The 27950-nt window shown below is 41.2% G+C and overlaps 1 protein-coding gene and 1 long non-coding RNA gene across 4 annotated transcripts in view; one reads left to right on the top strand and one right to left on the bottom strand.

The window, feature by feature from the left end:
- Positions 1 to 2493, bottom strand: part of LOC124600779 — a 28758-nt gene extending 26265 nt beyond the window's left edge. Inside the window, exons 1-3 of the mRNA XM_047136194.1 lie at positions 1990 to 2493; positions 1664 to 1864; positions 1463 to 1574 (exon numbers count right to left, since the gene is read on the bottom strand). Of these exons, the coding sequence (XP_046992150.1) occupies positions 1463 to 1574; positions 1664 to 1864; positions 1990 to 2124 (448 nt within the window). The 5' untranslated portion in view covers positions 2125 to 2493. The remainder of the gene's footprint in view (positions 1 to 1462; positions 1575 to 1663; positions 1865 to 1989) is intronic.
- The window catches only part of LOC124600936, a 48912-nt gene continuing 23434 nt past the window's right edge, over positions 2473 to 27950 (top strand). The window contains exons 1-2 of one of the 3 annotated variants that reach the window (XR_006978576.1): positions 2473 to 2727; positions 25961 to 26267. This is a non-coding gene — a long non-coding RNA (uncharacterized LOC124600936). The remainder of the gene's footprint in view (positions 2728 to 25960; positions 26268 to 27950) is intronic. The other 2 variants (XR_006978575.1, XR_006978577.1) reach the window with 2 other exon arrangements.

The following is a 27950-nucleotide window of genomic DNA, read 5'->3' on the forward strand; positions in this document are numbered from 1 at the left end:
CCATAAATAAATATCCACTAAAGCAGAGCTCTCCTTGCCTGCATAAACCTCATACAATTGGAGTATGACAGTTCCCTCACAAGTTATCCACAAGCTACCAACCTCATCAGCACTTTTCTGCCAACCAAAGTTTGTGGTGCAAACCTTCCGCTTTAGCCCATGATGTTACAGTGTTGTGTTGTGTGGTGTCATGGTGGCACAGCATACTTGAAATTGATCGTGTTTGCAGAGATTGTGTTGTAGAATGCGATTGCACACTCTAGTGTGGGATGTTTGCACTTCTATTTTGTCTGTGAGTGGTGTCAGTATTCGTTGGACTCTGTGAGCACTGTTTGTAAGAATAATATTTGAAGAATTTTTTGGCAGTTTGTTATGAGCTATCACTTGTTGATAATGATTAAATGTCTACAGTTATTAGATTTAAATGAAGAGTATGTGAAATGTTACATCTGTGGAGAAGGTATGGCACTGACCAATGTTGCTGCACCGTTGACCAGACCAGTATATGTGGTGCTGTAGGTGAGACAACATATAGCGTTCTGTCTGGAGGGGTTTTTGGTTTGAGAAGTGTGGGCTCAGAGAGTGTATCAATGACACTTTTACTGTCACTAATAGATCTGTAACCTGAGGTAGAGGTGTTCATAATTGTCAGCTGGTGAAGTCAACAAATGTCAATATGGAATCTTAGCTATGGTATCACAATGATCAGTAAAGTAGCCCAAAATCTAGGCTATGTTGAAATGTGACAGTTTGGTTGGGATTTAGTGAAGTTGTGTGTAAGGTTAAAGTTAATCCCCTCGTGGAATTTTTGCTTAGCAACTACTTCCATTCCACAGATGGATTCCTGGGCAGGACTAGATAGTATATAAGTGGTTTTGTTACATTTATCAAACTCTGTCATAAGTGAAACTAAAAGAAAAAAAATGACCATGTCGTCACAGAGAAAAATGTATCTTCCTATTTATAAACCTACTAGCATATTCCAGATCATGGCAACATGTCACAAATATTATCAAACGGACCGTACTGTAGTTTGGGGGCAATTCCTGTAAGTAATGCCTGAGGCCATAGCAGACTTCATGTACCAACACATTTCCAACCCCCCACATTAAACCCAGGTGGAGCATCATAAGAGCCCAAAAGCCCAAAGTCAGGAAATAAATGCAGCACACTGTTACCCCAAGTCACAAGTGCCAAGATAGGCAGCTGCTTTTAGTGTGATGTTTAGGGCAACAGGTGGAGTGTGCTATGTATCACTGATGAGCACTGCCACTTCTCCCTTGGCCTTTCACCACAGGTCATCCTTCTGGTAAAGAATTGCACAGGGGTGCCAGAGGACTTAAAATGTGTCCACTAGAGATGTACACAAATAGCCTGTACTATAAAAAGTGTCGGAATTGGCAAATATTATCTATGTGTTTAAAAATTGAATATTTAATGCAGTGACGAATTAATATCTCACCTTTTTCAAAATACCCCATTTTGTTCTTAGCATCAAGAACTTCTTGCCGACAGCATTTAATAGTCTCGAATGCGAAGTCAACAAACTCTTCCAAGGCCTGAACAAGCGGAACCTAGAGAGTGCGAAAATTCATTAGAAAAGTTGAATGTATTTGGTTAGAATTTTCATGGAGAACCTGAATGTCTTCTGTACGCAACTTACTGGAGATAATTTGATACTACCAAATATCACTCTGGTGCTAGCCTCCACTTCTTTCCTCCACACAAATCTGTTGTTCTCAACTGTAAATGAAAAATTTTCCACTGCTTCTCCTCCGGAAAATGCTTGCTGACATTCGGTAATGTACTCATCTCTCGTGATTCCAAGCATTTCGCAAAAACTTTCTATTTCTTCTGCACTGAACTGTAACATTTCAACAGAATACTTTATTTAAATTTGTGTGTGAAGCAAATCTTTAAAATGCAACACAAAATTTTCCCGTTCTTGATTTGAAAGTCTGTACATCAGGCGTTATAAGATTATCTTACTTTCCCAGTCCATGCCGTGTTTCCATCGATAACCAGAACATTAAGTTCATCGCTAACCCAGTCACATTTCAGTTTCAGAATGGAAGTTTCCCCTATCTTGGGTGTTTGATACAGACTCACAAAGTTGCCTCTCATTCTAAAATCCCGATCTAATATAAAATAGTAACATACAATCCTGCTTCACAGTGAGACCTCAGACGTCACCCGCCAAAAATTCATCACACACAACACGCTACAGCACATCTAAAATGTCGATTTAATATATTATAAAACATTGTTCTGCTTCACAATGATAGCTTGTGACGTCAGCCCCTAAAAATTCATCTCTCTTATCACGCCATAACACACTTACGGCGCGCAGAACTTCACGCTCGCAATATCATGTCACATATCATATGATTCGTGTAAACACATGTGTAAACAAGTCAACAGTTTAAAATGTTTACAGAGAACTTAGAATCAAAACTACAACACACTCCAGTTGTCTGTTGAACTTGAATACTTAAAGTACCAAAGAGTACGGCGTTTCTGTTCAATGAGCTATCGCGATAGCAGATGAAACAGTTGTTCGGATAGGTGGATCACAACAGGCTCAAATGTCGTGCATAGAGAGAAGAAAGTTACGACAGAAATAGTCCTATTTACGTGATTATATCTCGTACAGTAAACTTCGACAACGGCAGCTGTTCCCCTGTCCAGGATGCAAATCCGCAATGTTGTCGAATTTAAGTGATTGAGGTAAAAGACGAAGTTCACAAATGTAGGAAGAATGGATTACAATATATATATATTGTATTTTAAGTATTGTAGTTTGTTTTCGCTGTTTTGAAAATACCTTCGATGTCTTATTTATTGGTAATCTATCTGGTGAGAGTAATCGATGACTAATTACAGTACAGTGTAGAAACAGTGTAAGCGGAGCTCAGACTTGAAATTTCTGTTATTTTTCCAGAACGAAAGAATACTAAAGGCGACTCATGTAACTGTCTGTTTAACAAGCACTCATGCGCAAGAGCGCTTGCGCAAGCACGCAGAAATTCCGTGCGCGTCCACAGGGCGATAGAATACATATTGTCCATTCTGTGATACGGCTAGATTAGATTAGATTAATTCTTGTTCCATAGATCATGAATACGACACTTCGTAATGATGTGGAACGTGTCAGGTTAATAAAAGATGTCTGTACAAGATATTACATTACACAAAATGTTGCATGACAGTAATGTTTAAGTTGGTTTTTTTCCCCTTAATTTATATCTAAAAATTCAGCCAATGAGTAGGAGGAGTTCTCATCTAGAAATTCTTTTAATTTATTTTCAAATGTTGGTTGGCTATCTGTCAGGCTTTTGATGCTGTTTGATAGGTGGCCAAAGACTTTTGTGGCAGCATAATTTACCCCTTTCTGTGCCAAAGTCAGATTTAACCCTGCATAGTGAAGATCATCCTTTCTGCTGGTGTCATAGCTATGCGCACTGCTATTACTTTTGAACTGAGTTGGATTATTAACAACAAATTTCGTAAGTGAATATATATACTGTGAGGATCCCTAGATCCTTAAATAGATGTCTGCAGGATGACCGTGGGTCATCCTGCAGACTCAATGATGAATTACCCCAGGATATGATGCCATACGAAAGCAGTGAATGAAAGTACACATAGTAAGCTAATTTACTGAGATTCTTATCATCAAAATTTGCAATAACCCTAATAGTGTACGTAGCTGAACTCGGACGTTTCAGCAGACTATCAATGTGTTGCTTCCAGTTTAACCTCTCATCAATGGACACACCTAAAAATTTTGAAAATTGTACCTTAGCTACAGACTTCTGTTCAAAGTCTATATTTATTACTGGAGTTGTGCCATTTACTGTACGGAACTGTATATACTGTGTTTTATCAAAATTTAAAGAGAGTCCGTTTGCTGAGAACCACTTAACAATTTTGTGAAAAACATCATTTACAATTACAACACTTAGTTCTTGGTTTTTGGATGTTATTACTATACTATTATCATCAGCAAAAAGAACTAACGTTGCATCTTCATCAATGTGGAATGGTAAGTCATTAATGTATATCAAGAACAGTAAAGGACCTAAGACCAAACCCTGTGGGACCCCATACTTGATAGCCCCCCAGTTTGAGGAATCAGCTGTTGTTTTAACATTACATGAACCACTTATTTCAACTTTCTGCATTCTTCCAGTTAAGTATGAATTAAACCATTTGTGCACTGCCCCCCTCAAACCATAATGATGTAGCTTATCTAAAAGAATTCCATGATTTACACAATCAAAGGCCTTTGAGAGATCACAAAAAATACCAATGGGTGATGTCCGGTTATTCAGAGCATTTAATATTTGATCAGTGAAAGCGTATATAGAATTTTCTGTTGAAAAGCCTTTCTGAAAACCAAACTGATATTTTGTTAGTACTTTATTTTTACAAATATGGGAGGCTACTCTTGAATACATTACTTTCTCAAAAATTTTTGATAGAGCTGTCAGAGGAGAGATTGGGCAGTAGTTGTTGGCATCCGACGTATCCCCCCTTTTTATGAAATGGTTTTACAATGGCATATTTCAGGCTATTGGGGAAAACACCCTGCTCCAAAGAGCTATTACATACGTGGCAGAGAATCCTACTTATCTGTGGGGAACAAGCTTTAAGTACCTTGCTAGAAATGCCATCAATTCCACAAGAGCTTTCACTTTTCAGTGAGTTTATTGTTTTACTGATTTCAGAGGGAGAGGTTGGTGGAAATACAGTTGTTTCAAATTGCACAAGTATGGCCTCTTCTATTAATAGCCTTGCCTCTTCTAGTGAAGATCTAGATCCTGTTTTCTCCACAACATTTAAAAAATGATTATTGAAAATATTTTCAATTTCTGATTGTTTGTTAGTACACTTGTCATTCAGTTTGATGGCACTAAAGTCTTCCTGCACTCTTGGTTGCCCTGTTTCCCTTTCAATAATATTCCAAATTGCTTTAATTTTATTATCAGAGTTACTGATCTCAGACATGATACACATGCTTCTGGACTTTTTAATAACTTTTCTTAGTACCGCACAATAGTTTTTATAATATTGAACAATTTCGGGGTCAGTACTCCCTCTTGCTGTTAGATACAGTTCTCTTTTACGGTTGCAAGATATTCTTATTCCTTTAATTAGCCAAGGTTTTTTATATGTTTTCTTGGAATTATGTTTAACTATTTTCTTGGGAAAACAATTTTCAAATACCCTTAAAAATGTATCGTGAAATAAGTTATATTTCAAGTTTGCATTGGGTTCCTTATACACTTGATCCCAGTCTAGCTGCTGTAGGCTTTCCCTAAATTTTGCAATATTTATATTGTTAATTGAACGCACTGCTTTGAAATTCTGATTTGATATACTGCATGGAGCTATGTCATGTACTGTAACTAGCTATTTGTTTGTACAATCATCACTCTCTTTGCCAGAAAATGTTAAGTTTGGCTTGCCCAAGGCTCCCTATTCCTGGTACACACATGCGGAAGTATGCATAATCGAAATTCGATCAAACTTCAAATTGCTTGTGCAGTCTTGTTGCACAGATTTGTCGTACACACGCTAAAGCCGTGTTGAGCCAACAACGCTTGCACAAGAGTTTTTGTTGTGTGAAGTCGGTTTGAGGTGGCAGTGTAACAGACAGCAGGGACATGACTGTTGAGGAACCCATCAAGGTGATTACTCCATGGCCATTAAAAGCCGCATGGTATGAACATTAGATTGGACACTGATAGCTATTCCCCTCTACCTTTTCATTCCAGTGCAGTTTTTCATAGCCCCTGAATCCATTTGCATGTTCCAGTAATGTCAGTTTTCCAATGTGGATAAAAGAAAACTGAGAGCATTGGATGGAGGGAACTAAGAATTGCTTTAGGCCACTGTGCATCTGCAGCCCCTTCTGTGGGAAGGAGGTGGCGGGGAGGGTTTGCAGTACACATACACAAGAGTGCACCATAATCTCTTTTCCATTTGAATTTAGCAGCAGTAGACAGTATTCTGTTTTTGTGACTGCTGGTAGGTCTCAATAGTGGTGGAAAACCCAACCTTACAATTAATGAAGTTCCTTATTTCAACTACATTTGCAGTAGACATGATTAAAGTGATAGGTAATTTAAAAATGGAGAAATTTGTCCACGCAGTACATTTCCTTTCAATAATGAATTATGCAACCATTTTTGGGGAAACTCAACTCAAAGTTGCACCATGTCCTTGTATTTCACTTTAATAAAATGCACAACTCGGACTTCCCTCCATACATCAGAAGCATCTTTCTACGAGACCAGTGGACTATGATTTATGTAATGAAGTAACGTATGTCTGCCCCTGCTTGTCCTATATGTGAATTGTTTCATGATAGTTTTGTAAATCTAAATCTGATTGGCCAAATCATGAATTGGACCTTTTGTCAAACACTTTGTAGGAAAATAACTTTAGTGTACATAGCTTGCCCAGATTAAGTTAACTGAATTTTTCCTGGCCACTATCAGAAGGAGTACGCAATGTAGAGGAAGCAAGATGTATCAGCTACACAGTCTGCTGCAGGGAGAGGAACTGTAGAGTGGTAACAATGTGTGTCTTCTTCACACAAAGCTGGAACACTGCAGTTGCTTTATATGAGCACCTACGAAAGTAGTAGTGATGGAAACCACCGAAGGGAACAGTTATCAAAAGGTAGTTGCATTTTGTCACATGCAACAGTTAGCTGCATGTAACTCACTAACATCACATGATTTTCAAGCAGACCAGTTTGGAAAGCATGAGAGACAACCCACTGAGCTACCTCATGTGCCTAACTTAAAGAGCATTGTACTCTTGGTCACCACAGCTGACAATGTTAATGATTCATAAAAACCACCTCAGCTGTATTGTTACACATTTATTGTGTCTCATCCAGGTGAACATCTTCAGGTTGCCGAGTTGTGCTAAAGGCATGACATAAAAGATCATGATTAAAATTTTTTTTTTTATAACCATTTATGTCATAACTTTAGCACAACTTCGCAACTTAAAGATGCTCAACAAATTAAATTGCTTGTAACACAATAAATGTATAATAATACAGCTGAAATGGTTTTCAATTAACTGTTAAAGAACATTGGCTTGAGTGTGGACCACTTCAAAGATTGTAGTTTGGTTGAGTTGAGGAAACCAGCAAATGTGGATACAAAATGTTGGTTCTCATGACTAACATTAATGAATCCAAAGTCTTACTCTACTCACTGTCTGTCCATTCTCATCTTTTTTTTTTTCCTTTGCCTTCCAAATGGCGCATGCTCTGACATTTAAGTGACATTGTGTCAGTGGTCTTGTCCGCGCACAGTGCACAGCTTACGTGACCGCGTGAATTGTTGGTGCAGCGTCTCCTGCCCCAAATTCTTACCACTGATAATTAAATTATTCTTATTAAATTCATACCCCTCTGCCCCCCACCCCCCGTCCTCATTCTCCCATATTTTTGCTTATTTGCCGCACATACCCATGCCACATGAACTTTTGAACTTCAACCTAATCATTCCCACCTCTCTCATTGCTCTTCTATCTGTATTCTCAAAAAACATAGAAGAAATCTTTCAAAGAAGAGTAGCAGATTTTCTGGAAGAGCACAAAATACTGTCCACAGCACAACATGGTTTCTGGAAAGCCTGATCAACTGACACCAATTTTTGAGCTATCAAGTGAAGTACTTCAGAAACTAGATAACAGCGAAAATGTCATTGGAAAATGTCTAGATCTATCTAAGGCTTTTGATATCATAGATCACACAAAACTATTGCCTAAGCTTGACAACATGGGGATTTGAGGAACATCGAACAACTGGGTAAAGCCATATCTAAGCGGTCGAAAACAAGTGGTTCAATTGCAACATCAAAATTTCATCAAACTCGCTCAACGCTATTCAAACTATGAAACCATTAAATATGGAGAGCCACAAGGTTCAGTTCTGGAATCCCTTCTATTTCTGTTATATGTGAATGACCTAAACAAATTCTGTGAGAACATCATCCAGTTTGCTGATGGTACAAGTGTGCTAGTGAGTGGGAAAGAAATGCAAATGCTTCAGAGGTCTACTACAGACACACTGAACAATATTGATAACTGGCTCAGTCACAATAAGTTGGTAATAAATGCAAGTAAAACAATGGCACTAAATTTCTATAATGTGAAAAAAGGTGAGCAAACTGTTCAGATTCAGTTATCTGACAAAGACCTTCAGTATGTAGACAACATTAAGTTCTTGAGAGTAGGGCTCCAAGATAATCTTAAATGGGGGATGCATATCGAAAAAGTCTCTAAGAAACGAACCACTACATGCTACTTAATGAGAATATTAGAGGGATGCTGCAACAAAGATTCTCTGAAAACTGTGTATTGTGCCTATATATACTCACAACTGAAATATGGAATTATTTTCTGGAGTAACTCTTCTCTTAGCGAAAAGCTCTTTATGCTACAAAAAGGAATTATAAGAACAATGGAAGGTATAAAATGAAACAAAACCTGTAGACCAATCTTTAAAAAGTTAGAAATCCTCACACTTCCATGTATATATGTGTATGAGATAACCGTGTTTGTGAAAAAATATTCAACGGAAAATCCCACTCTCTTCCAGAAAAATGAAAATATTCACTCCTATAACACCAGGCAAAAAGGAGACTTTCATTTAGAGCCCACCAAAACCACCCTGAATAAAAAAGGAACCCTGTATTATGGGAAAGTTATTTATAAAAAACTTCCCCCACAAATTAAATCAATAAATGACTCGCAAACTGTCAACTACTAAGGCATATTTGACTCATCACTGCTTCTATAGCCTCCACAAGTTCCTTCAGGAAGCTCACTATTGATTTGTGTCTTTGCCTTAGTGATGTATCATATAAATGTTACTAGAACTTTAATGATTTAGCATGTAAATGTTGCTGTAATACAAATATTAATCAGCCAGTACAGTACATGCTCTTTCTCCTTTAAAATATGTACTCTTTATTTTGTACAATATTTGCTCTGTATATTGTAACTCAGTGATTATTTAATGTAGAAATAATGAAATTAATGCAAAATTAACATTACATTTTGTTATACATTGACTTAACCTACATCAGAATGTACTATTTGTTCACTATATGATTACCATGACCAATAAAACTGTACTCTACTCTACGCATACCAGCACATGAATATTCCCATACCTCATCCATCCCGTCCTTTTTTTATGTATTTGTTTTGGCATATTTTTACATATTTTCTCGTATTTGTGCTCATTTTTTCATATTTTTGTAAGTCTGTATGTTTTTTTTTTTTTTTTTTCTCTCTGTAATCTAGCTAGCCTCACAACCACCTAACGCCGTCATTTGTCAATTTCCTATGTTATTTCCTGCTTCCCCAACACCATACACGCCACAATGGAACCCTCCCTTCCCCCCTCCTCCTCCCAACGGCCTACCACAAACAACATTCCTTTCTCTGGATTCAACATCTTCTTTCACAATGACCTTAACCTTTTCAGATTCTGCAAGTCCCTGTCCCTTACAAATCTGGCACTACAAAAACACATCTCCTTGGCACAGGCATTCCTGAATCAGTTCTGTTCCTTCAAAAAGACACTGATACTGTACATTTCTTACTACATACTATATATCACACCTCTGAAATTGAATACCTTACTCTCCAGCACCTCTCCAGACACCACCTCCGTAAGTTATTAAACTTGTTGACATTATACTGCCACCTTGCGGCACCACTGTCCAACCCCTGCCCAACTCACAGTGTTCCTCCTTGTTGATCCCTCATAGCACCCAGACCCTGCCTAACTGACCTTTTCCACTTGCCACATCCTCCAAAATTTCCTACCAACACTCCACCAAATCCAGAGCCCAATCAATCACAGAACACTGTTGTTAACCTTTCACCTAAGTCCCCAGAACCACAAAAGTTTCAGTCCTATCCAAAGCCCTCACCATTTTGCACAAACTACTGCCAATACAAGCCAGGCTGCAGCATTTCATCACTACTGTGCAACTGTCAAGAGGGAGAAGTTGAACTTTAGGTCAAACAGTTCTGAGGCCTACAACTCCTCTTTGTCCATGTGGGAACTCGAATCGGCACTGACTGAGACTTCTGACACTGCACCTGGTCATGATCACATCCGGTACTGCATGCTTTGACATTTTCCAGTGGCATCAAAGGAAATCCTCCTCGAATGTTTTAATATAATATGGCAGACAGCTATCTTCCCCAACTCATGGAGGGGGCAATTCTAATCCCTCTCCTAAAACCAGGAAAGGACCACACTTGTCCCAGTAGTTATTGGAGTATTGCCTTGACGAGCTGTGTAGGAAAGACCCTGGAATGGCTTTCAGAGACCAGGCAACTCCTTTGCCGCTCTCAGTGTGTATTCCGAAAATTTCAGTCCATGGTTGACAACCTGATCCTCCTAGAAGCGGCTATTCAGCAGGCTTTCCTCCGTCAGCATCACTGTATTGGCATATTCTTTGATATCAGTAAGGCATACAATACTACTTGGAGACATTGTATTCTCGCACAACTGCATCAATGGGGCTTCCGTGGGCACCCCCCCATTTTCATTTGGTCTTTCCTGTCTCGGCAGTTTTTTAGGACCCAAGTTGGTGACACATTTTCTGATCGATTTGAGCAGGAGAATGGTGTCCCCCAGGGCAGTGTTTTAAGTTCTAACCTCTTTGCCATCAACAGTATCACATCTACAGTAAGAAGTTCAGTACAGTGCTCCTTATTTGTGGATGATTTTGCTGTTTTCTGTTCTTCCTCCAGTGTTGCAATGTTGAGCCGTTCAAAGACGGGTTTTCTGCTGATAAGAGAGAGAGAGTGTGTGTGTGTGTGTGTGTGTGTGTGTGTGTGTGTGTGTGTGTGTGTGTTTTTAAATCGTTCTCATCATCTTTTTAATTTGCCTACCTGTCTTGAATGTGGGGGACACAATCCTACATTTTAGAGACACAGTGCGGTTTCTGGCCCTCATTTTTTGACTCCAGATTGTCCTGGTTGCTACACCTGTGAGACTTGAAAGCCAGAACCCTGAAGGCACTGACCATCCTCAAGTGTCTCAGCCACAGGTCTTGGGGAGTGGGAAGGATGTGTCTCCCCCAGTTTTATAGGGCTTTTGTGTGTTTGAGGCTGGACTACGGGTGCGCTGTGTATGGGTCAGCGAGACCCTCTCATTTGCGGATCCTTGACATTGTCCACCATGCGGGGATTCGACTGGCCACAGGTGCTTATCGGACCAGTCCCATACCCAACCTCTGTGCTGATGCCAGGGAACCATCCGGTGGCAGCTCCACCTGGTGCACCAGGTTTGTAAGTTTCTTGCAGCTCCAACTTCACCTGCTCACCATACTGTTGCTCATCTGCCTCTGGGCTGTCTTTTTTCTCATCATCCCCGAGCCACGATGCCATTTGGGATCCATGTGCAACATGTGCTGGAGTCCCTCAGTGCGGAACCTGTATGGCCCCAAATCCAGGATTTTAACCACCTTCCAACCTGGTTACTGGAGAGGCTCAGAGTGATTTTAGATTTGGTGCGGCACAAGAGAGATTGCACTCCTGCTTCCATTATTAATGCAACATTTTCTGCTATTTTATCTGAGCACCACGACTATGTAACTGTTTTAACAAATGGGTCGAAACAGGGGTATTCCGTTGGTTGCTCTGTTGTTTTTCCAGATCATGTTTTGAAGGTCCAACTGCCTCAAGCGTTTACTGTCTTTGATGCAGAATTGTCTGCGATCTTGCTGGCACTGGAGCATATGAGACACTCTTCCCGTCCTAAATTTCTTGTCTGTTCCTATTCACTAAGTGCCCTTCACTCGTTGCAACGTTTATATCCAGCAGCTAAAATAATCTAGACCACCCAGGATGCCCTCCTCTAACTACAATGACTGGGGAAGGAGGTGGCTTTCTGCTCGGTTCCAGGGCACGTCGGCATTGCTGGGAACGAAAGGCCAGATCTTGCAGCCAGGGAGGTGTGTCTTGATCCGCAGGTATTTCAGTGTGCCATCCCCCTGCATGCACTCACCTCACTGTTGAGCTCATGAGGCTTTTGTCGGTGGGAGGATGAGTGGTTGGAAATGACTGACAATAAGCTCCGTTTAGCCAAGCCCACAATGCGTGTGTAGTCATGTCGACAGGACGAGGTTCTCTTCACTCGTCTCTGCATAGGCCACAGTCCTATGATGCATGGCTTCTTGCTGTGGCGAGAGGACCCTCCAATGTGTGGCGCTTGTGGCATCCAAATCACTGTGTGCCATGTTTTATTGGATTGCGTTTTATTTTCTGACCCGCGGGCCACGGCTAACTTGTTGGTGGATCTGCCATCTCTTTTAGGAAATAATCAAGTGAATGTGGTTAAAGTTTTAAAGTTCTGTGACTTGTCCAATGTTTTTACCAAGATTTTAGGGAGAGGATTTTAATTTGTTCATATGGTGACTGGCTCGCCCATATTTTAAGTAAGCGGCCAGCCAGTGACAATTTCCTTGATGCTCCTTTCTCGTTTTCCTTACATTTTATTCTCTTTTATAGCATTTTTCATCTTTTTGTTATTTCTTTGCGTGTATGCTTGCATTTTACTAATTTTGTCCACATATTATTCCTTTAATGTGTGTCAGGGCACTGATAACCTCGGCATTGAGTGCCCATAAGCCCCAACACACACACACACACACACACACACACACACACACACACACACACACACACACACACACACGCGATTCACATCCTGTCTCCCTCATTGTGCTCATTCACTGCCAACACACTCACTAGTCTTTTCCCCTCTCTGCTCCTCTCCTTTTCCGCTCCCCGTTCTGCCCCCCCTTCCCCCCCCCCCCCCCCACCCCCACCCCCCCGCCCGCCCTCCCCCAACTCTGCACAGTGCCTCTTGATGCTGCCTCTAGAAGACTTGTCCTGACGAATTCTAGCCTCTAACATTCCATCATGTGTGTGTGTGTGTGTGTGTGTGTGTGTGTGTGTGTGTGTGTGGTCTAGTTCTGATGAAGCCCTGTTTGGCGGGGGGGAGGGGTTAAAGTTTTGTTTGGCAGTCTTCTTGTTGTGCCTATCTGCGACTCAGTACCTCTGCTACAAGGTGAGACTATCCTTTTCATAATGTAGTTATTGAAAACTGTTTTCTGTAGCCAGTGACAGTTTGGGCACAAAACTATACAAAACAAAAATGGTTGTATTCCAGTTACATCAGTGAATATTTTGTTGCATTAGACATACGATGCAGAAAATAGAAGATATACCTATCATATCACCAAGTCATTGTTAGAACAGGCATCACTGAAGGATGGTACGAATTGTATTATAGTAGATGGAGCAAATTACAATACTGAATTGAAAGCAGCCAAGCCTGAAGGGAGCTAACAGAAACATTAGAGAAAATGAAACAGGTAAATATGTTTGAAGTTAGCATTCAAAATAGATGTAAGTTAATGGATAATCACTGTGTAAACAAAGAGAGAGCCATCATAAACGAAATGTTTGATGAGAGCTGCAGCAGATTCCAACATGCCATATTTGTCGAAACAACAGATTATGTAAGAATCAAGCAGTGAAAAATCGAATATGGAATAACAATAATACTATGAAAAGGATAGACTGCTACTTACCACATAGAGGAGGCATTGAGTCACAGGCGGGCACAATGAAAAGGCTACTAAACGTTTATGCTTTTGGCCAAAAGTCCTTCTCCAGAAATAGAAAGCACACACACAAGCACAACTCACTCACACATTCGCTGTGGCGTGATTGTAACTGTGTCTGATGTGAGCAGCAGGGTTGATTGTGGGAGTAAGGAGGAAGCATCGGGGGAGGGGGAGGATCACAAGCTGGAGGAAATTGTCCTGCCTGTGAGCATGTGCAGGTAATGAGCCATGAGGCAAGGAGTTGGGAGCAGGGATGGAATAGAGATGGACAAGGACACTGCATAGCTTTTATTGTGGTGTTATACCACTGTGAGAGGGTGGGGAGGATAGTGGCTCAGATATTTCTCATTTTGAGTCACAACAAGTCAGTTGAAACCCTGGTGGCGAATGTGATTCAGCAGCTCCAATCCTAGGTGTTACTGTGTCATGAGAGGAAAGCTTTGTGGCCAGATGATGGATATGTGGGAGGTGGTAGGGGACTGGAGAGACAAGGCACAGGAGATCTGTTTCTGAACACACACCAGATATTACAAGCATTGAATAATGAAATAGCCCTGGTACGTATTTTCTGTGACCTATCCAAGGCATTTGATTGTGTGAATCATAGTATACTCCTAGATAAATTGAAGTTTTATGTGACTGATGGTATAGCCAACCAATGGATCATGTCATACCTAACCAAAGGAGTGCAGAAAACTGTACTTAGTAGTAATTCAACCAACAGAATCCAGGGACATAATTCTGACTGGGGTTCACCAAGGCTCAGTTCTGATGTATGTATATGACCTACCGTCTAATGTACAACAAACAGAATTAGTTATTTTTGCAGATGACACCAGTATAGTAATCACTCCCACTATACATACAGAAATGGAAGAAGTGGTGAACAAAGTTCTCAAAAGTATCATTGACTGGTTTTCTCTGAATGGTCTCATCCTGGATTTCACAAAGACACATCATATTCAGTTCTGCACCTCTAGGGGTACTGCACCAGTGATAAGTGTAAAACATGGTGATGAAATAATACACAGGGTGGAAACTTCAAAATTCTTAGGTGCCCATATTGCCGAGAATTTAAATAGGAAAAAAACACATTTTGGAGCTCCTAAAACAACTTAGTTCAGCCACATTTGCACTTAGAATCATAGCAAATTTGGGGGAGGAGAGAAATAAGAAAGTTGACATATTTTGCTTATATTCATTTAGTAATGTCCTATGGCATAATTTTCTGCGGTAACTCATCTTTAAGAAAGAAGGTCTTTATTGCCCAAGAATAATATGTGGTGTTCACCTGCAATCATCTTGTAGACATCTGTTTAAGGAGTTGGGCATTCTGACTACTGCTTCACAGTATATTTATTCCCTCATGAAGTTTGTTGTAAATAATCTACTACAGTTCAGAAGGAACAGTGAGGAACATAATTACAATACTAGAAGAAAAAATGACATTCATTACTCAACATTAAGGTTGTCTTTAGCACAGAAAGGGGTGCACAATGCTATAACAAAAATTTTTGACCACTTACCCAGTGATATAATTACCCAGTGATATAAAATGTCTAACAGAGAGCAAGGTAAAGTTTGAAAATAAATTGAAAAAGTTTCCCCTTGACAACTTCTTGTATTCCATAGAAGAATTTCTATATTTGTAATGTGTAAAAGGTGTTGGGTAGGAATTGCTAACTCAATCTGTATATCTTGTTTTCATTTCAGGAAAAAAATTATATGGTGATGTTTAGAGTACAAATAGATGTACAAATTAATTTGTAATATGAATGTAAAATGACTCGTGCCACATCATGATGATTTATCGTGCAAAATGATCCATGGAACATGAAAGCAACTAACTAACTAACTAACACAGCTGATTGGACAGTTTTGGTCTGTGAAGCCTCAGTGAGGCACTTAGCATATTTGGAGAGGGAAGCCATGTCACTACAGATGGGATGACAATGGATGTCAAGGCTGTATGGGACGGACTTCTTGTTATGGAATGGGTGGAAGCTGTCAAAGTGAAATTATTGCTGGTGGTTGCTGGGTTTGAAATGGACAAAGGTACTGATGTCATCTTTGAGGTGGCGGTCAACATTGAGGAAGATAACTAGTTGGCTTGAGGAAGATCAGGTGAAGTGAGCAAATAGGGGAGAAGGTGATGAGGTTCTGGAGAAATGTGCAAAGAGTGTCGTCACCCTCATGAAGATGTCATCAGTGAATCTGGAACAGGTGAGGGGTTTGGGTTCTGGGCGATTAAGAGGGATTCCTAGATGGCCCATGAATAGGTTGGCATAGGATGGTGCTATAGTGGTGCCCACTGGTGTACTGTGGATTTGTCTGTAGGTGATGCCTCCAAAGCAGAAGAAATTGTGGGTGACCAGGAAGGATGTTGTAGGTTTGAAGTCAGTCAAGCATTGGGAAAGGTAGTGTTTAATAGCAGCAAGGCCATGGGCATTGAAGACGTTAGTATAGACGGAGCTGAAATTGGCAATGATGAGCAGGGCATTGGGTGGTAAAGGAGTGGGGATTTTGGAGAATCGGTGGAGGAAATGGTTCCTGCACTGCCACAGAGAGAATGTCTGCTCTTGTGGACCAACACCTTCAGCCTACTATCCATTGAGCAAGATGATGCAGTGGTTAGCACACTGCACTCGCATTTGGGTGAATGATGGATCAAACCTCATCCGGATTTAGGCTTTCCGAGATTTTCCTACATTGCTTCAGGCAAATGCCGGGATGTTTCCTTTGAAATGGCATGGTCGACTTTCTTCCTCATCCTTACCTAACCCGATGAGACCAATGACCTCGCTGTTTGGTCCCTCCCCCAAATCAGCCAAACAACGTACTACCCTTAACCCACATTCCTATATAAAATACGCATTCTCCCTGAAAGGTATTTGTGGATAAAACAAGAGGAAATTTAGGTCCATCTTTGCATTTCACAAATACCTATGTAAGGGTTCAGAATTGAGTTTTAGTTTCCGGTGCTTATATCTCTAAAAGATTGGCATTACATATCAAGAGGAAAGTTGAAAATCCTATATATTTATAACCAAAGTTAAAGAATACCTTATTCACCTTCTCTCCAACTTATTGGAATAATTGTATTCAGGCATATTAATTCTGTATAGCTCTAATGTTCGTTTCAAACAGATTTTTAATTTGGGCAGTATATGGACATTTCATAGTTATCTCATTTAATTAAAGGTACATAAATTCTTAAGATGTATTATATAAAACCACAACTGGCTATTGTAAGAAGAGAAGCAGTGTATTCTTTCCACACTATTGTTTTTACCAAATATGCTTATACTTATTATATTAAGTAATGTAGAAGTAAAAAAGCAAAGCTCCACATTCTGGCCCTGATGGGCTAATTGAGACCAACTGACCACCATGTCATCCTCTGCCAATGGCATCAGTAGATGTATGAAGGGGCATGGGGCCAGTGCACAATTCCCCTGACCATTGTCGGCTTTCTTGACCTTGGAACCACTACTTCTCAGGCAAGCAGCTCCTCACTTGGCATCACATGCCTGAGTACACACCATTCCAGTTGCAAATGATGGGCAAATTTCTGGCTGTACCAGAAAACAAACCCGGGTCATCCACATTGCCGTCAGATATCCTGACCACTTAGCTACAGAGGTGAACAGTATATAATTATTTCCACAATTATCATTGTGGAAAGCTTAGCACTAGTCAGGCTTCAAATTTTGGAAAAATGGCAACAGTACAATGGTGTTAAATTAAAAGAAGCCCTGATACTACAAAATCTCAAAAGGGAGAACACTTTCCCTGCAACAATCAAAAATATTATGATAGAAAAAGAATCTGTATAGTATGCAGAGTATATGAGCAGACAGTCAGCTGAAGTTACGTAGTCACCTTGTGACAAGAGAATTTTATTTGTCCTCGTATGAAAAACTGGACTAACAGTTTTTGTATTATCTCACACAAGTACAATTAAGAATAAGAATATAGGTCATAAACATGGGCATCTGCAATGGTGAGGGGGGGGGGGGGGGGGGGTTCAAGAGGGGACATTTTTCTCCTCCCCCCCCCCCCCTCCCCATTACCTAGAATGTAGAGTTTTTATTCATTAAAGGATTCTCATATACTAAATCTCTCATTTTGCCAGTTGTAGAGTTACATTAGCTTAGTTGTGGTATGTCATTTCTTGAAAGTGACCAATTCATTTATATCAAAATGGCAAAGCAATTTCACAGTTTTGCTCCTCCCCCTAGTCCCCATCCCTGCCACACGGGATACTTTCTGTGGATGCCTGTGGTCATATCATTTTATTTTTAAACACTCTGGTAAATGTTATCAGAACTTACATTACCAATATAAATTATGTATTGTATGTTGCCACACACAATCTGGAATCAACAGCCATTTCGAGAGTACAGTTGTCAACAAGAATTAACACTTTACACTGAAAGCATGTTTATGGACCACATACAAAAGTACACACAAATCAGAACCACCTGCCTCAGCAGAGACGGCTCATTGTTATTCATACAATGTTCTACTAGATTTCAATATTCCATAAATAAGATGGTCTCAGAACTTTCCAGAAATGGATTGTGCACAGCACACAGGATTGATCCTGCTCCTTGCAAAACAGTAACCCATCATTTTGGAGTTTACTGTAGGTTGCTGGATCTGGATATAGTCAGTAGTCCTTCATATAGCAATGCTGTTGCCTTGCATTCTGGTTGTGTCATATCTTCACTGTGATGATCAAAGAGAGTTAACCCTTTGAGGCTTTGTGATTGTCAGGAAGGTTTTCCTTTTCCTTGTATCAGAAACCCTTATCGTCTATCTGCACATCAGACTTGTGAAAGACTTTTACGTAAAAGACATGGATGAGATCTCAATGCTTCGTCTCCTTGATGAAGGATCACTTGCTTCAACTTCTTGGATGATGTCTGATAAGCTACACAGTATTCATCATCATCAGTTATCTGCTATATTAGCAGGTCCTTTGCCCCTCCATTTTCTGCGATCCATTGCTTCCTTCTTAAGGCTGCTGTATGTTGTACCGTCCATCATGTCATCCAGTATCTGGAATCTCTTCCTTCCTCGCTTCCTTTTCCCTTCTACATAACCTTCTAAAACTGTTTTTATCAGTCCATCATTCTTTCTTAATATATGCCCAATCCAATTTCTTTTTCTTCTCTTTATTATATCTAGTAACTGTCTCTTCTCTCCCACTCTTCTCAATACCTCTTCATTTTTTACTCTGTCCATCCAACTTATTCTTTCCATCTTCCGCCATGTCCAGATCTCAAAAGCCTCCAGCCTTTCTGTCTTTTTTCCTCATTGTCCATGTTTCAGCGCCATATAGAACACCACTCCATACAAGACATTTTATGAGTCTCTTTCTGAGTTCTCTGTCCAGACCGCTGCAGAAGATTCTCCTTTTCTTATAAAACCCCTCTTTTGCCATTGCTATCCTTGTTTTAATTTCTGTGGTGCACTTCCAGTCAGTGTCTATCCTGCTACCAAGATACTTAAAATTTTGCACCTGTTCTAGTGTTTCTCCACAATTTTTATTTCCTTATTTCCACCTATTGCCAATACTTTTGTTTTATTTGTGTTAATTTTCATTCCATATTTTTATCCATTAGTTGCAATGGTGTCCACCAAATCCTGTAATTATTTTTCCCCTGTGGCTAGAAGGACCATGTCATCAGCAAATCTCAAGCACCCTTCTCTTCTTCCTCCAATTTCTACTCCTTTGTCATCTAATGAGCATTTGTCAATCATATTTTCCAAGTACAGGTTGAAAAGAGTAGGTGATAAACAGCATCCTTGTCTTACTCCTTTCCCTAGTCTGATCCAGTTTGTACTTTCTCCTCTCACTTTAACTGAAACTTTTTGATTAAGGTACAATGAGTTTATAAGTCTTCTGGTTTTCCAGTCCACTCTCTTTTCCCTCATAACAGTCGCCAGCTTGTCCCAAACCACATTGTCAAATGCCTTTTCTAAATCGATGAAGCACATATATAGGTCTCTTCCTTTTTCAATAAACCTTTCTCCCAAGATTCGTAGGAGCCCTATTGCATCTCTGGTGCCCGTATTCCGTGTAAAGCCAAACTGCTCCTCGCCGAGATTCTCCTCTATTACTTTTTCAAGTCTTTTATTAATTATTCTTAACATTACTTTGGCTGCATGTGAAATGAGGCTGATTGTCCTGTGCTCACTGCATTTCTTGGTTCCTTGTTTTTTCGGTAATGGAATCATTACTGTTGTCAAAAAGTCCTCAGGCCATACACCACTGTCATATATTTTATTACATAACCTCAATATTTCTCTTATTCCATTGTGGTTCAAGCATTTTAGTATTTCTCCCGGTATTGTATCTGTACCTACTGCTTTGCCATTTTTCATTGCAGCAATGGCAGACTTTACTACTTCCATTATGATGGTCGGTCCTTTCTCTTCATCACTTACACTGTTGTGTGATTCAAGTTCCAGAGTTTCTGGTTTGCTATTTGTGTCATATAGCTCTTTTATATATTCTTCCCATCTCTGGAGGACATTGTCACGATCTTTGTACACTACCTCTTCGTCTTTACTCAAAATTTCCATAGTAGCACTTCCTGCTCTGTTTTGTTCCCATGTCATAGTCTTTACTCTGTTGTATAGTAGGTCGTATCTTCCCTTCCTGTCCAGTTCTTCAATTTCATCAAATTCCTCTTTTAGCCATTTTTTCCTAGCCTGCTCTGTTTCTCTTCGCAGTTCGTTATTTAACCTTCAGTATATCTTTCTTGCATCTTCAGTGTTCTTGTTTTTCAATTTTCTTCTCTCCTCCATCTTGGAAATCATTTCTTGTGTGACCCATGGTTTTTTTGACCTTTTCCCTTTTACATATCCTATATTTTGCTGTCCTGCTTTAATGATTCCTTCTTTCAGCATACTCCAGTACTTGTTGACATTATCAGGTGCTTCTTTGTCTCGTAATGTGTTTAGAAAGTCCCGAGACAGCATTTCTGTAATTTGTTCTTTGTTGGACCTTATCTTCTCTAGATCCCACTTCTTCACCATTGTCGCCTTTTTCAGTTTTTTCATTCTTATTTCTATTTCTGCCATAAGTAAGTTGTGGTCACTATTAATATCTGCACCTGGTAATGTGTGCACCTTCTCGATTCCATTCCTGTATCTTTCTTCTACCAGTATAAAATCGATTTGGTTTCTGTATTTATCCCCTGGTGATTTCCAAGTGTAGAGCCTCCTCTTATGGTTCTCGAACCATGTGTTTGCCGCTATCAGCTGCCTTTCCCTGCAGAAGTCAATTAACCATTCACCTCTGTCATTTCTCTTTCCAAGACCATGACTGCCTACTATGTTTCCCTCTTTCCCTTCTCCCACAATGGCATTCCAGTCTCCCATTACTATTTTGCAGCATTTTTTATTTTCGTCCATTATTCTCTCTATTACATCGTACGTTTCCTCTACAATTTGGTCATCATGTTCTAAAGTTGGCATATACACCTGGACAATCAGTAAATCTTTTTGTGCTCCTTTCAGCCTTACACCAATAACCCGGTCATTTGCATAGTCTACATATTCCACACATTTAGCCAATTCCTTTGTCATAATCATTCCTACTCCATTCATTCCTTTTACTTCTCCCCCTGAGTAGTACAATACATATTCATCTGACTGCAACTCTCCATGTCCATTCCATCTTACCTCAGCAAATCCTTCGAGGTCCATATGGTTCTTTCCCATCTCTCTTTTAAGGTTTTCTAGTTTTCCTGCTTGTAGCAGAGTTCTGACATTACAGGTACCAATTCTCGTTTTGATTTTTTGCCTCCCCCCCCCCCCCCCCCCCCCCCCCGGAGATCCGAATGGGGGACTATTTTACCTCTGGACACTGATTTAACATGAGAGGAAGCCATTTTTTGTGTATAAAATGGAGACTGCATTATGCAGGGAAGATAATCTGCGGTGGTATTCCATTGCCTTCCACAGTTCTGGAGGCCGCCCCTAACATGAGATACAGACGCCTTTTGCAGCCGCCCGCTCTGGGTCAGACGCTGTATGCGAAGTATAGGTTGGAAAATGAAAGACCCCTAGTCCTCAAAACCTAATAGCGTCAGGGTCGGAAAAGAACAAGAGATGACCGAGGGGGCCAGATAGGAAAGATAAAAGTGAGGAGCCTGGCATAAGTAAGTGTATACTACCAAGCAATGCGTCGAACTGAATTGCCCTTTTCCGGCAGTGCACCACTCTATAAAGCCTGTTTGGCATATGTATCTGCCAGAACTATTTGCGATCATGTGCCTGGTGTATTGAACTAATTCCTGGGCTAACTGCTATCTCTGGTGAAGCAGTTCTGCAGGCCCCGCGAATGAGTACCTGTCCCTGGCGGCCGTTGTTGGAGACCTGGTGTTGTGTTGTGGCCGCCAGAGAATATTTGTGTTAACAACATAGGCTTTTGTGGTGAATATATGCCCTGTGATGCAGGCATCCCTTATTGGTTGGATGTGAAGTGGCAGAGGACATGTCTGGGAAGTCATCCAGAAGCTGCTGCAAGTGATCGTCTGCCAACAACAACTGGACGCCGGGCTCGAGTCATGTATCTCATGGCTCAGTAAAGGAAAAAGATCCATTCCCAATAAGTTGGTGGCCTTGGGGGAGGCGAGGACCACAACCCAGGCCGTGACATCGTGAGTGAGGTACTGGGCTTGAGCCAAGAACCACCCCTGTATGTGGATGATGTAATTGCTGTAGCTCTTCAGGGAAGTATGGAATGGATGAAGCAGCAGTGAACCCAACTGACAGTGGGAATCCCCATCAATGATGGTGGCAAAGGACCCCGTATCCACTTGAAAAGGGAGAGGAGTGCCTTTCAGTCATACAGTCAGAGTGATCGCTGCTGTCATGTACAGAAAAACCATCTGCATGAAGGAAATCAGCAGCAGCAGGTCCGTCTCATCCACCATGGAGCTGGAGGCATCAAAAATAATGTGGTCCACAGACATCAACGATGATGACCGACAGACCTTGGCTTTGTGACCCTGCTTTCTGCTGCCCGAACAGGTCACCCTTTGGAAGTGGCAATCTTGCTTCTGATGTTTGACAAAGCATTGACTACAGAAGAGCAACCATTGTCGCTGCTGCTGCTGCGGCCATCATTGGCACCGGTGGGGACCGGCACCCTAGTACTGGAGGGTGGGTTCAGCCACAGGAGGGAGCCCCTGGCACTGCTGCAGCGGCTGCTGTGATGGGAACTGGCATCGCGGGGGGCAGACGGCAAAGACCTGTGCTGAGGACTTCAGCATGGAAGCAGAGCGAAAGAACTGCTCATGAGTGCGGATAATGGATAAACACATGTGTACAGAGGGATCTTTCATCTTCAGAAGATCTGTCTGTAAGGTATCAACTGGGCCATGGACAAGAATCATATCACGAATGAGTGCCAAACCATAAGACTGGTTGCAATGGGCGTTGCCACAGAAAAATTGACAGTCACGGCAGAGACCTAGCAGCATAGCAATCTATTCCCTGTAGGACTGCGCGAGAAGCTTCTGACAACAGAAGAACTTGTGACGTGCTGCCGCCATGTGGACCTGAGAGTCAAAATAACCAAATAGGCTACAAGTCAACGCCTAGTAGGGAGAGCATAAGGTTCTGCATCGGGATGCAACTGTTGCAGAAGGTGATAAACTTCCGGGCCCACATAGGCGAGAAAAAATACGCATTGCTGAACGTCACCAGTAACATCATGAGCAATAAATTGTTGCTCCAGATGAGCCACGAAGTTGCCCAAGGCCCAAAGGATTTGACAAACTTGGGAAATGCAGGAGGTACGGCACAGAGCCCCAGAAGCAGGGAAGCTGTTTGGGACCCCTGCATAGATACCCCAAAGGGGGATGGGGGTAAGGGGTTGATATCGCCTGTAAACACTGAATAATAAGCTCATTCGCTTGTTGCGTACTTTCCAACAGTACTATGACTCTCACTGAGGGTTCATCAATAACTGGAATACCATCTGCCACAGCTGACAACAATCAAGCAAATGCCAGAAACGATTAAACCATCTCATCCCTGCTTATGTATCTGTGGTAGCAGAATAGAAATGCAGAATACTCAAGTCTGAAAGCAATTTATTGGGCTCACCAAAATGAACAATAATACAATCACCAAAAGAACAACAGATTCGATCCCAACTGCAGATCATATAAAATAACAAATAATAATAATAGAAAAGACCCAACTCTTTATGGAGAAAGATCACAATAAAACAATTCTACAGTGTCAAGATGTTTGTCGACTATACCAAGTCCATCTGCAAGAGATTGGCCAGCTAGAAGAGGTGTCTGTCCATGGCTACCAGGGTTCCAGCTCTGTATACTTCCAAGCGGTGTGTCAAAGTGCCCTTTGCCAGCAGTATGCCACTCTATAAAGCCCGTTTGGCAGACTTATCTGCCGGAGCTATTTGCGGTCACATGCCTGGTGTATCAAAATAGTTCTTGGGCTAGCTGCAACCTCTGGTGAAGCTGTTCTGCAGGCTCCATGATTAGGTAGTGGTCCCTGGTGGTCGTTGGTGGAGACCTGGTGTGGTGTTGTGTGTGTTGTGTTGTGTTGTGGCCACCGGTAAATATTTGTGTTGACAACAGAGACGACATAGGTTTTTGTGGTGAATATATGCCCTGTGATGCAGGCTTCCCATGTTGGTCAGACGTTAAGTGGGATGCCAATGCATTAGGCTATTATCAAACACGAACCTTAATTTAAGGAATAAATTTCTGAGAATGTACATTCACAGCACAGGATTGCATGGAAGTGAATCATGGATATGGAAAAACTGTCACTGGAACTGAAGCATTTGAGATGTGGTGCTGTAAAAGTATGATGAAATTTATGTGGACCACTAAGCTAAGATTTGAAGAGGTTCTCTGTGGACTCATCATGAAAAGAAACATGTGGAAGACCCTGGCAGCAACAAGTACAAGATAACAGGAAAAATGTTAGGATATCAGGAAATAGCTTTTGTGATATCAAAGGGAGCTGTAGAGGGTAAAAGCCATAGGGGAACACAGAGACTGAAATACATCCAATAAATAATTAAGGCCATTTTGTGTAAATGCTACTTTGAGATGAAGAAGTTGTCACAAGGAAGATGTTTAAATAGTAGTGTGAGGTCCTGACGTTTTTTTGTAACTGCCATTAGAATAACATTCAGAAATATGTAAAACTTCTTTTTGATGTGCTATTTTTCTCGTGCATTGCCTGTTTCTGGAAACACACGATGAAGTCCTCTGATACAACAACATCCTTCAAAATAAGTGCTTAACAGAGGCCTTTTGCTATGCCAGCCATTAAATGTGAAACCTTGTATGCTTCCATTACATTTAAATTCACTCTGTGACAAAGCATAAGAGGATTCTGTATATATGATTGTGTTATCTTTCCCTGGTGCTGGACTCTGTTCTTCAGTTCTTCTTTTGCTGTGTGAATCTGTTGTTGGTTGTTACCAACTTTTTTTCTAATTTACACCTGTAATTTGTCACAGATCTTATGCTTTTTATTGTGGTTTTCAAACCACTGCTGGCTGTGCCATCAAAGTAAAAGTAGACATTGGCAAGACACATCATATCATTCCACCTGTTAGGTGGATTCTGACTGTCATCTTGAGAAAACACTGTTTGATGCCTGATGTGCATTTTATTCATCAATGTTTTCGTATTTGTTGGTTCCTTGACAATACAGGTCATAGGAGGAATGTATTGTTTGTACTCTGGCTCATGAATGTTGTAGCTTGCGCATAGTTTTATGAATCACAGTGATGTTTGTGTCCAAGATACCTGGTGTCTCCAACAAACTGTATCATGCAGGATGTAGAATAAAATACCCGTTATGAGAGAAGAGCAAAGTGGTTCACAAGAACTAACACTTCACATAGAGAGCACTTTTACTGACTACCTGTGAAAGTTCAGTTGGAGTTGAGCTGCCTATTTAAACATTCATAGAATAGTCTACCACGTTTCAAAATTCTGTACATAAGTAATACCCAGAACCTTCCAAAAACTACAGAAGTTAAATAATGAGAGGAGGTGGCGATCAAACTGGTGACCCAGCAGCCAGGGACTATTACTTCTATACCACAGTGAGTGAGACACAGTCCACAGCAGCAATATTTGTGTGTGTGTGTGTGTGTACTGCATAGGTTATTATATGTAAGTATTATCTAGACTGTAAGTTTAATGACTTGTCTTGTGTTACAAGTACATACATGTAAAAAATGTAATTTCTAGGACCAGTAATGTCACAAACAAACACATTGCCTAATCACACTGCTCATTGAGCTTCGAATCGATGTACTATGGGCCCAGAAGAGATGAAAACACGGGCATCAATCTCAATAACATCAGAAGCAATACTAACAGCAGAACAATTGCCAGCAGCAAAAACATCTCCTGGAGTAGAAGAAGCCGCATGTAAAAAGATCATAAAGAAATCGACACTACCAAGAGCACCAAAAGCAGCACAGAAGAGAGGTGGAAGGAATAAAAGAAAGCAGGGGCCTATGTATTTGATGGGAGAGTATTTTTACATCCACAGGTAGGAAAAAATAACATAGTGAATGTAAATACATCTGCATCTACATATGTACTCCACCACAAGTGTACTGGGGGAGTTGTAGTAATTCCCTTTTCTGTTTCACTCACAAGTGGAGTGAGGGAAAGATGACTATCTATATGCCTCTGTATGAGTTCTAATTTCTCTTATCTGGTCTTCATACAACAGAAACTCCAGGATGGTATGTCAACAATATTAGGAAAAGAAGAGATTGATACTCAGTGTAAAGATGACCTGTTGAGTTGCAGACAGGCACAACGAAAAGACTGTTACACATTATAGCTTTTGGTCAAAGCCTTCTTCAGAAAGTAAGCACGCACACGCGTGCGCACACACACACACACGCACACACACACACACACACACATACACACACACAAATAATCACACACGATCGCTTCTGCTGGCAGCTCTGACCAGAATGCGAATGTCATGTGAATAGCAATCTAGAATGGGGTGCTGAAAGAGGAGGGACAACAATGTATGGGGATGGGAAGAGAAGAGCACTGTGTGGCGAGACGTGCAGGGCCTAACAAGGGTGCCAAGTGCAGTGTCAGGAGGTAGGGTGCACGGGAGAAAACAGGGAGTGGAAAATTATTTTCGGCTGCATGTTGTGCCACAAGGTAGTCTACTTTGGTCTTAGCCACACTTTGATCATGGCCGTTCACCCTGGTGGACAGCTGGTTGATAGTCACACCAATATAAAAAGCTGTGCAGTGGTTGCAGCAGAGCTGGTATACTACATGGCTGCTTTTACAGGTGGCCCGGCTCTTGATGGGGTAGGATAAGCCTGTGACAAGACTGGAATAGAAAGTCCTGGGTGGGTGGACCTGGGTCTTACACAGGGATTTGATCCCTGTGGCAAGGGGATGGGATTGGGAGTGGCATAGGTATGGATTAGGATGTTGAGTGGGTGATGGAGCAACACTTTAGGAGGGGTGGGATGCCCCCATCACTCTTTTACAGCTGGCTCCTGCAGGTGGTCGGAGGATTAGGGGTGTGCAGGGAAGTGGTAAGGGATATCTGTTTTTGACTCAGTCTGTGGGATAGTGCCTGTCTGTGAAGGCCTTGGTGAGACTTTCAGTTGCCTATTGGTCAGTGTTGACACCATCTTCTGTATACCAACATCCTCATACCCGTGATCTTGCCGCAATTGAACACTACCTTTCCCAAAGTCCGTCACTCTAGATCACTACCTCATTCCTCATATGGCTAATTAACTTTATCCTAAGATATAACTACTTGTCCTTTGAAGGGAAGGTATACAAACAAATCTGCAGCACAGCAATAGGCACCCGCATGGCACCATCCTATGCCAAGCTGTTTATTGGCCATCTAGAAGAAACTTTCCTAGCCTCCCAAAACCCCGTTTCATTGATGATATGTTCATGATCTGGACTCCCAGCCAAGATACCCTATCCCCATCCACACTCCTAAAGTGTTGTTCCATCACCAACCCAACCTCCACAACATCCTAATCCATACCTATCCCACTCCCAATTCAGCCCCTTGCCACAGGGATCATATCACTCTGGAACACCAAGGTGCAAGACCTGCCCAATCCACCCATCCAACACTTCCTATTCCAGTCCTGTCACAGGCTTATCTTACCCCGTCAAAGGCTGGGCCCCCTGTGAAAGCAGGTATGTCATATACCAGCTCTGA

Source organism: Schistocerca americana, chromosome 1 (genome assembly GCF_021461395.2).
Source record: "Schistocerca americana isolate TAMUIC-IGC-003095 chromosome 1, iqSchAmer2.1, whole genome shotgun sequence".
In the NCBI taxonomy this organism is placed as follows: Eukaryota; Metazoa; Arthropoda; class Insecta; order Orthoptera; family Acrididae; genus Schistocerca; species Schistocerca americana.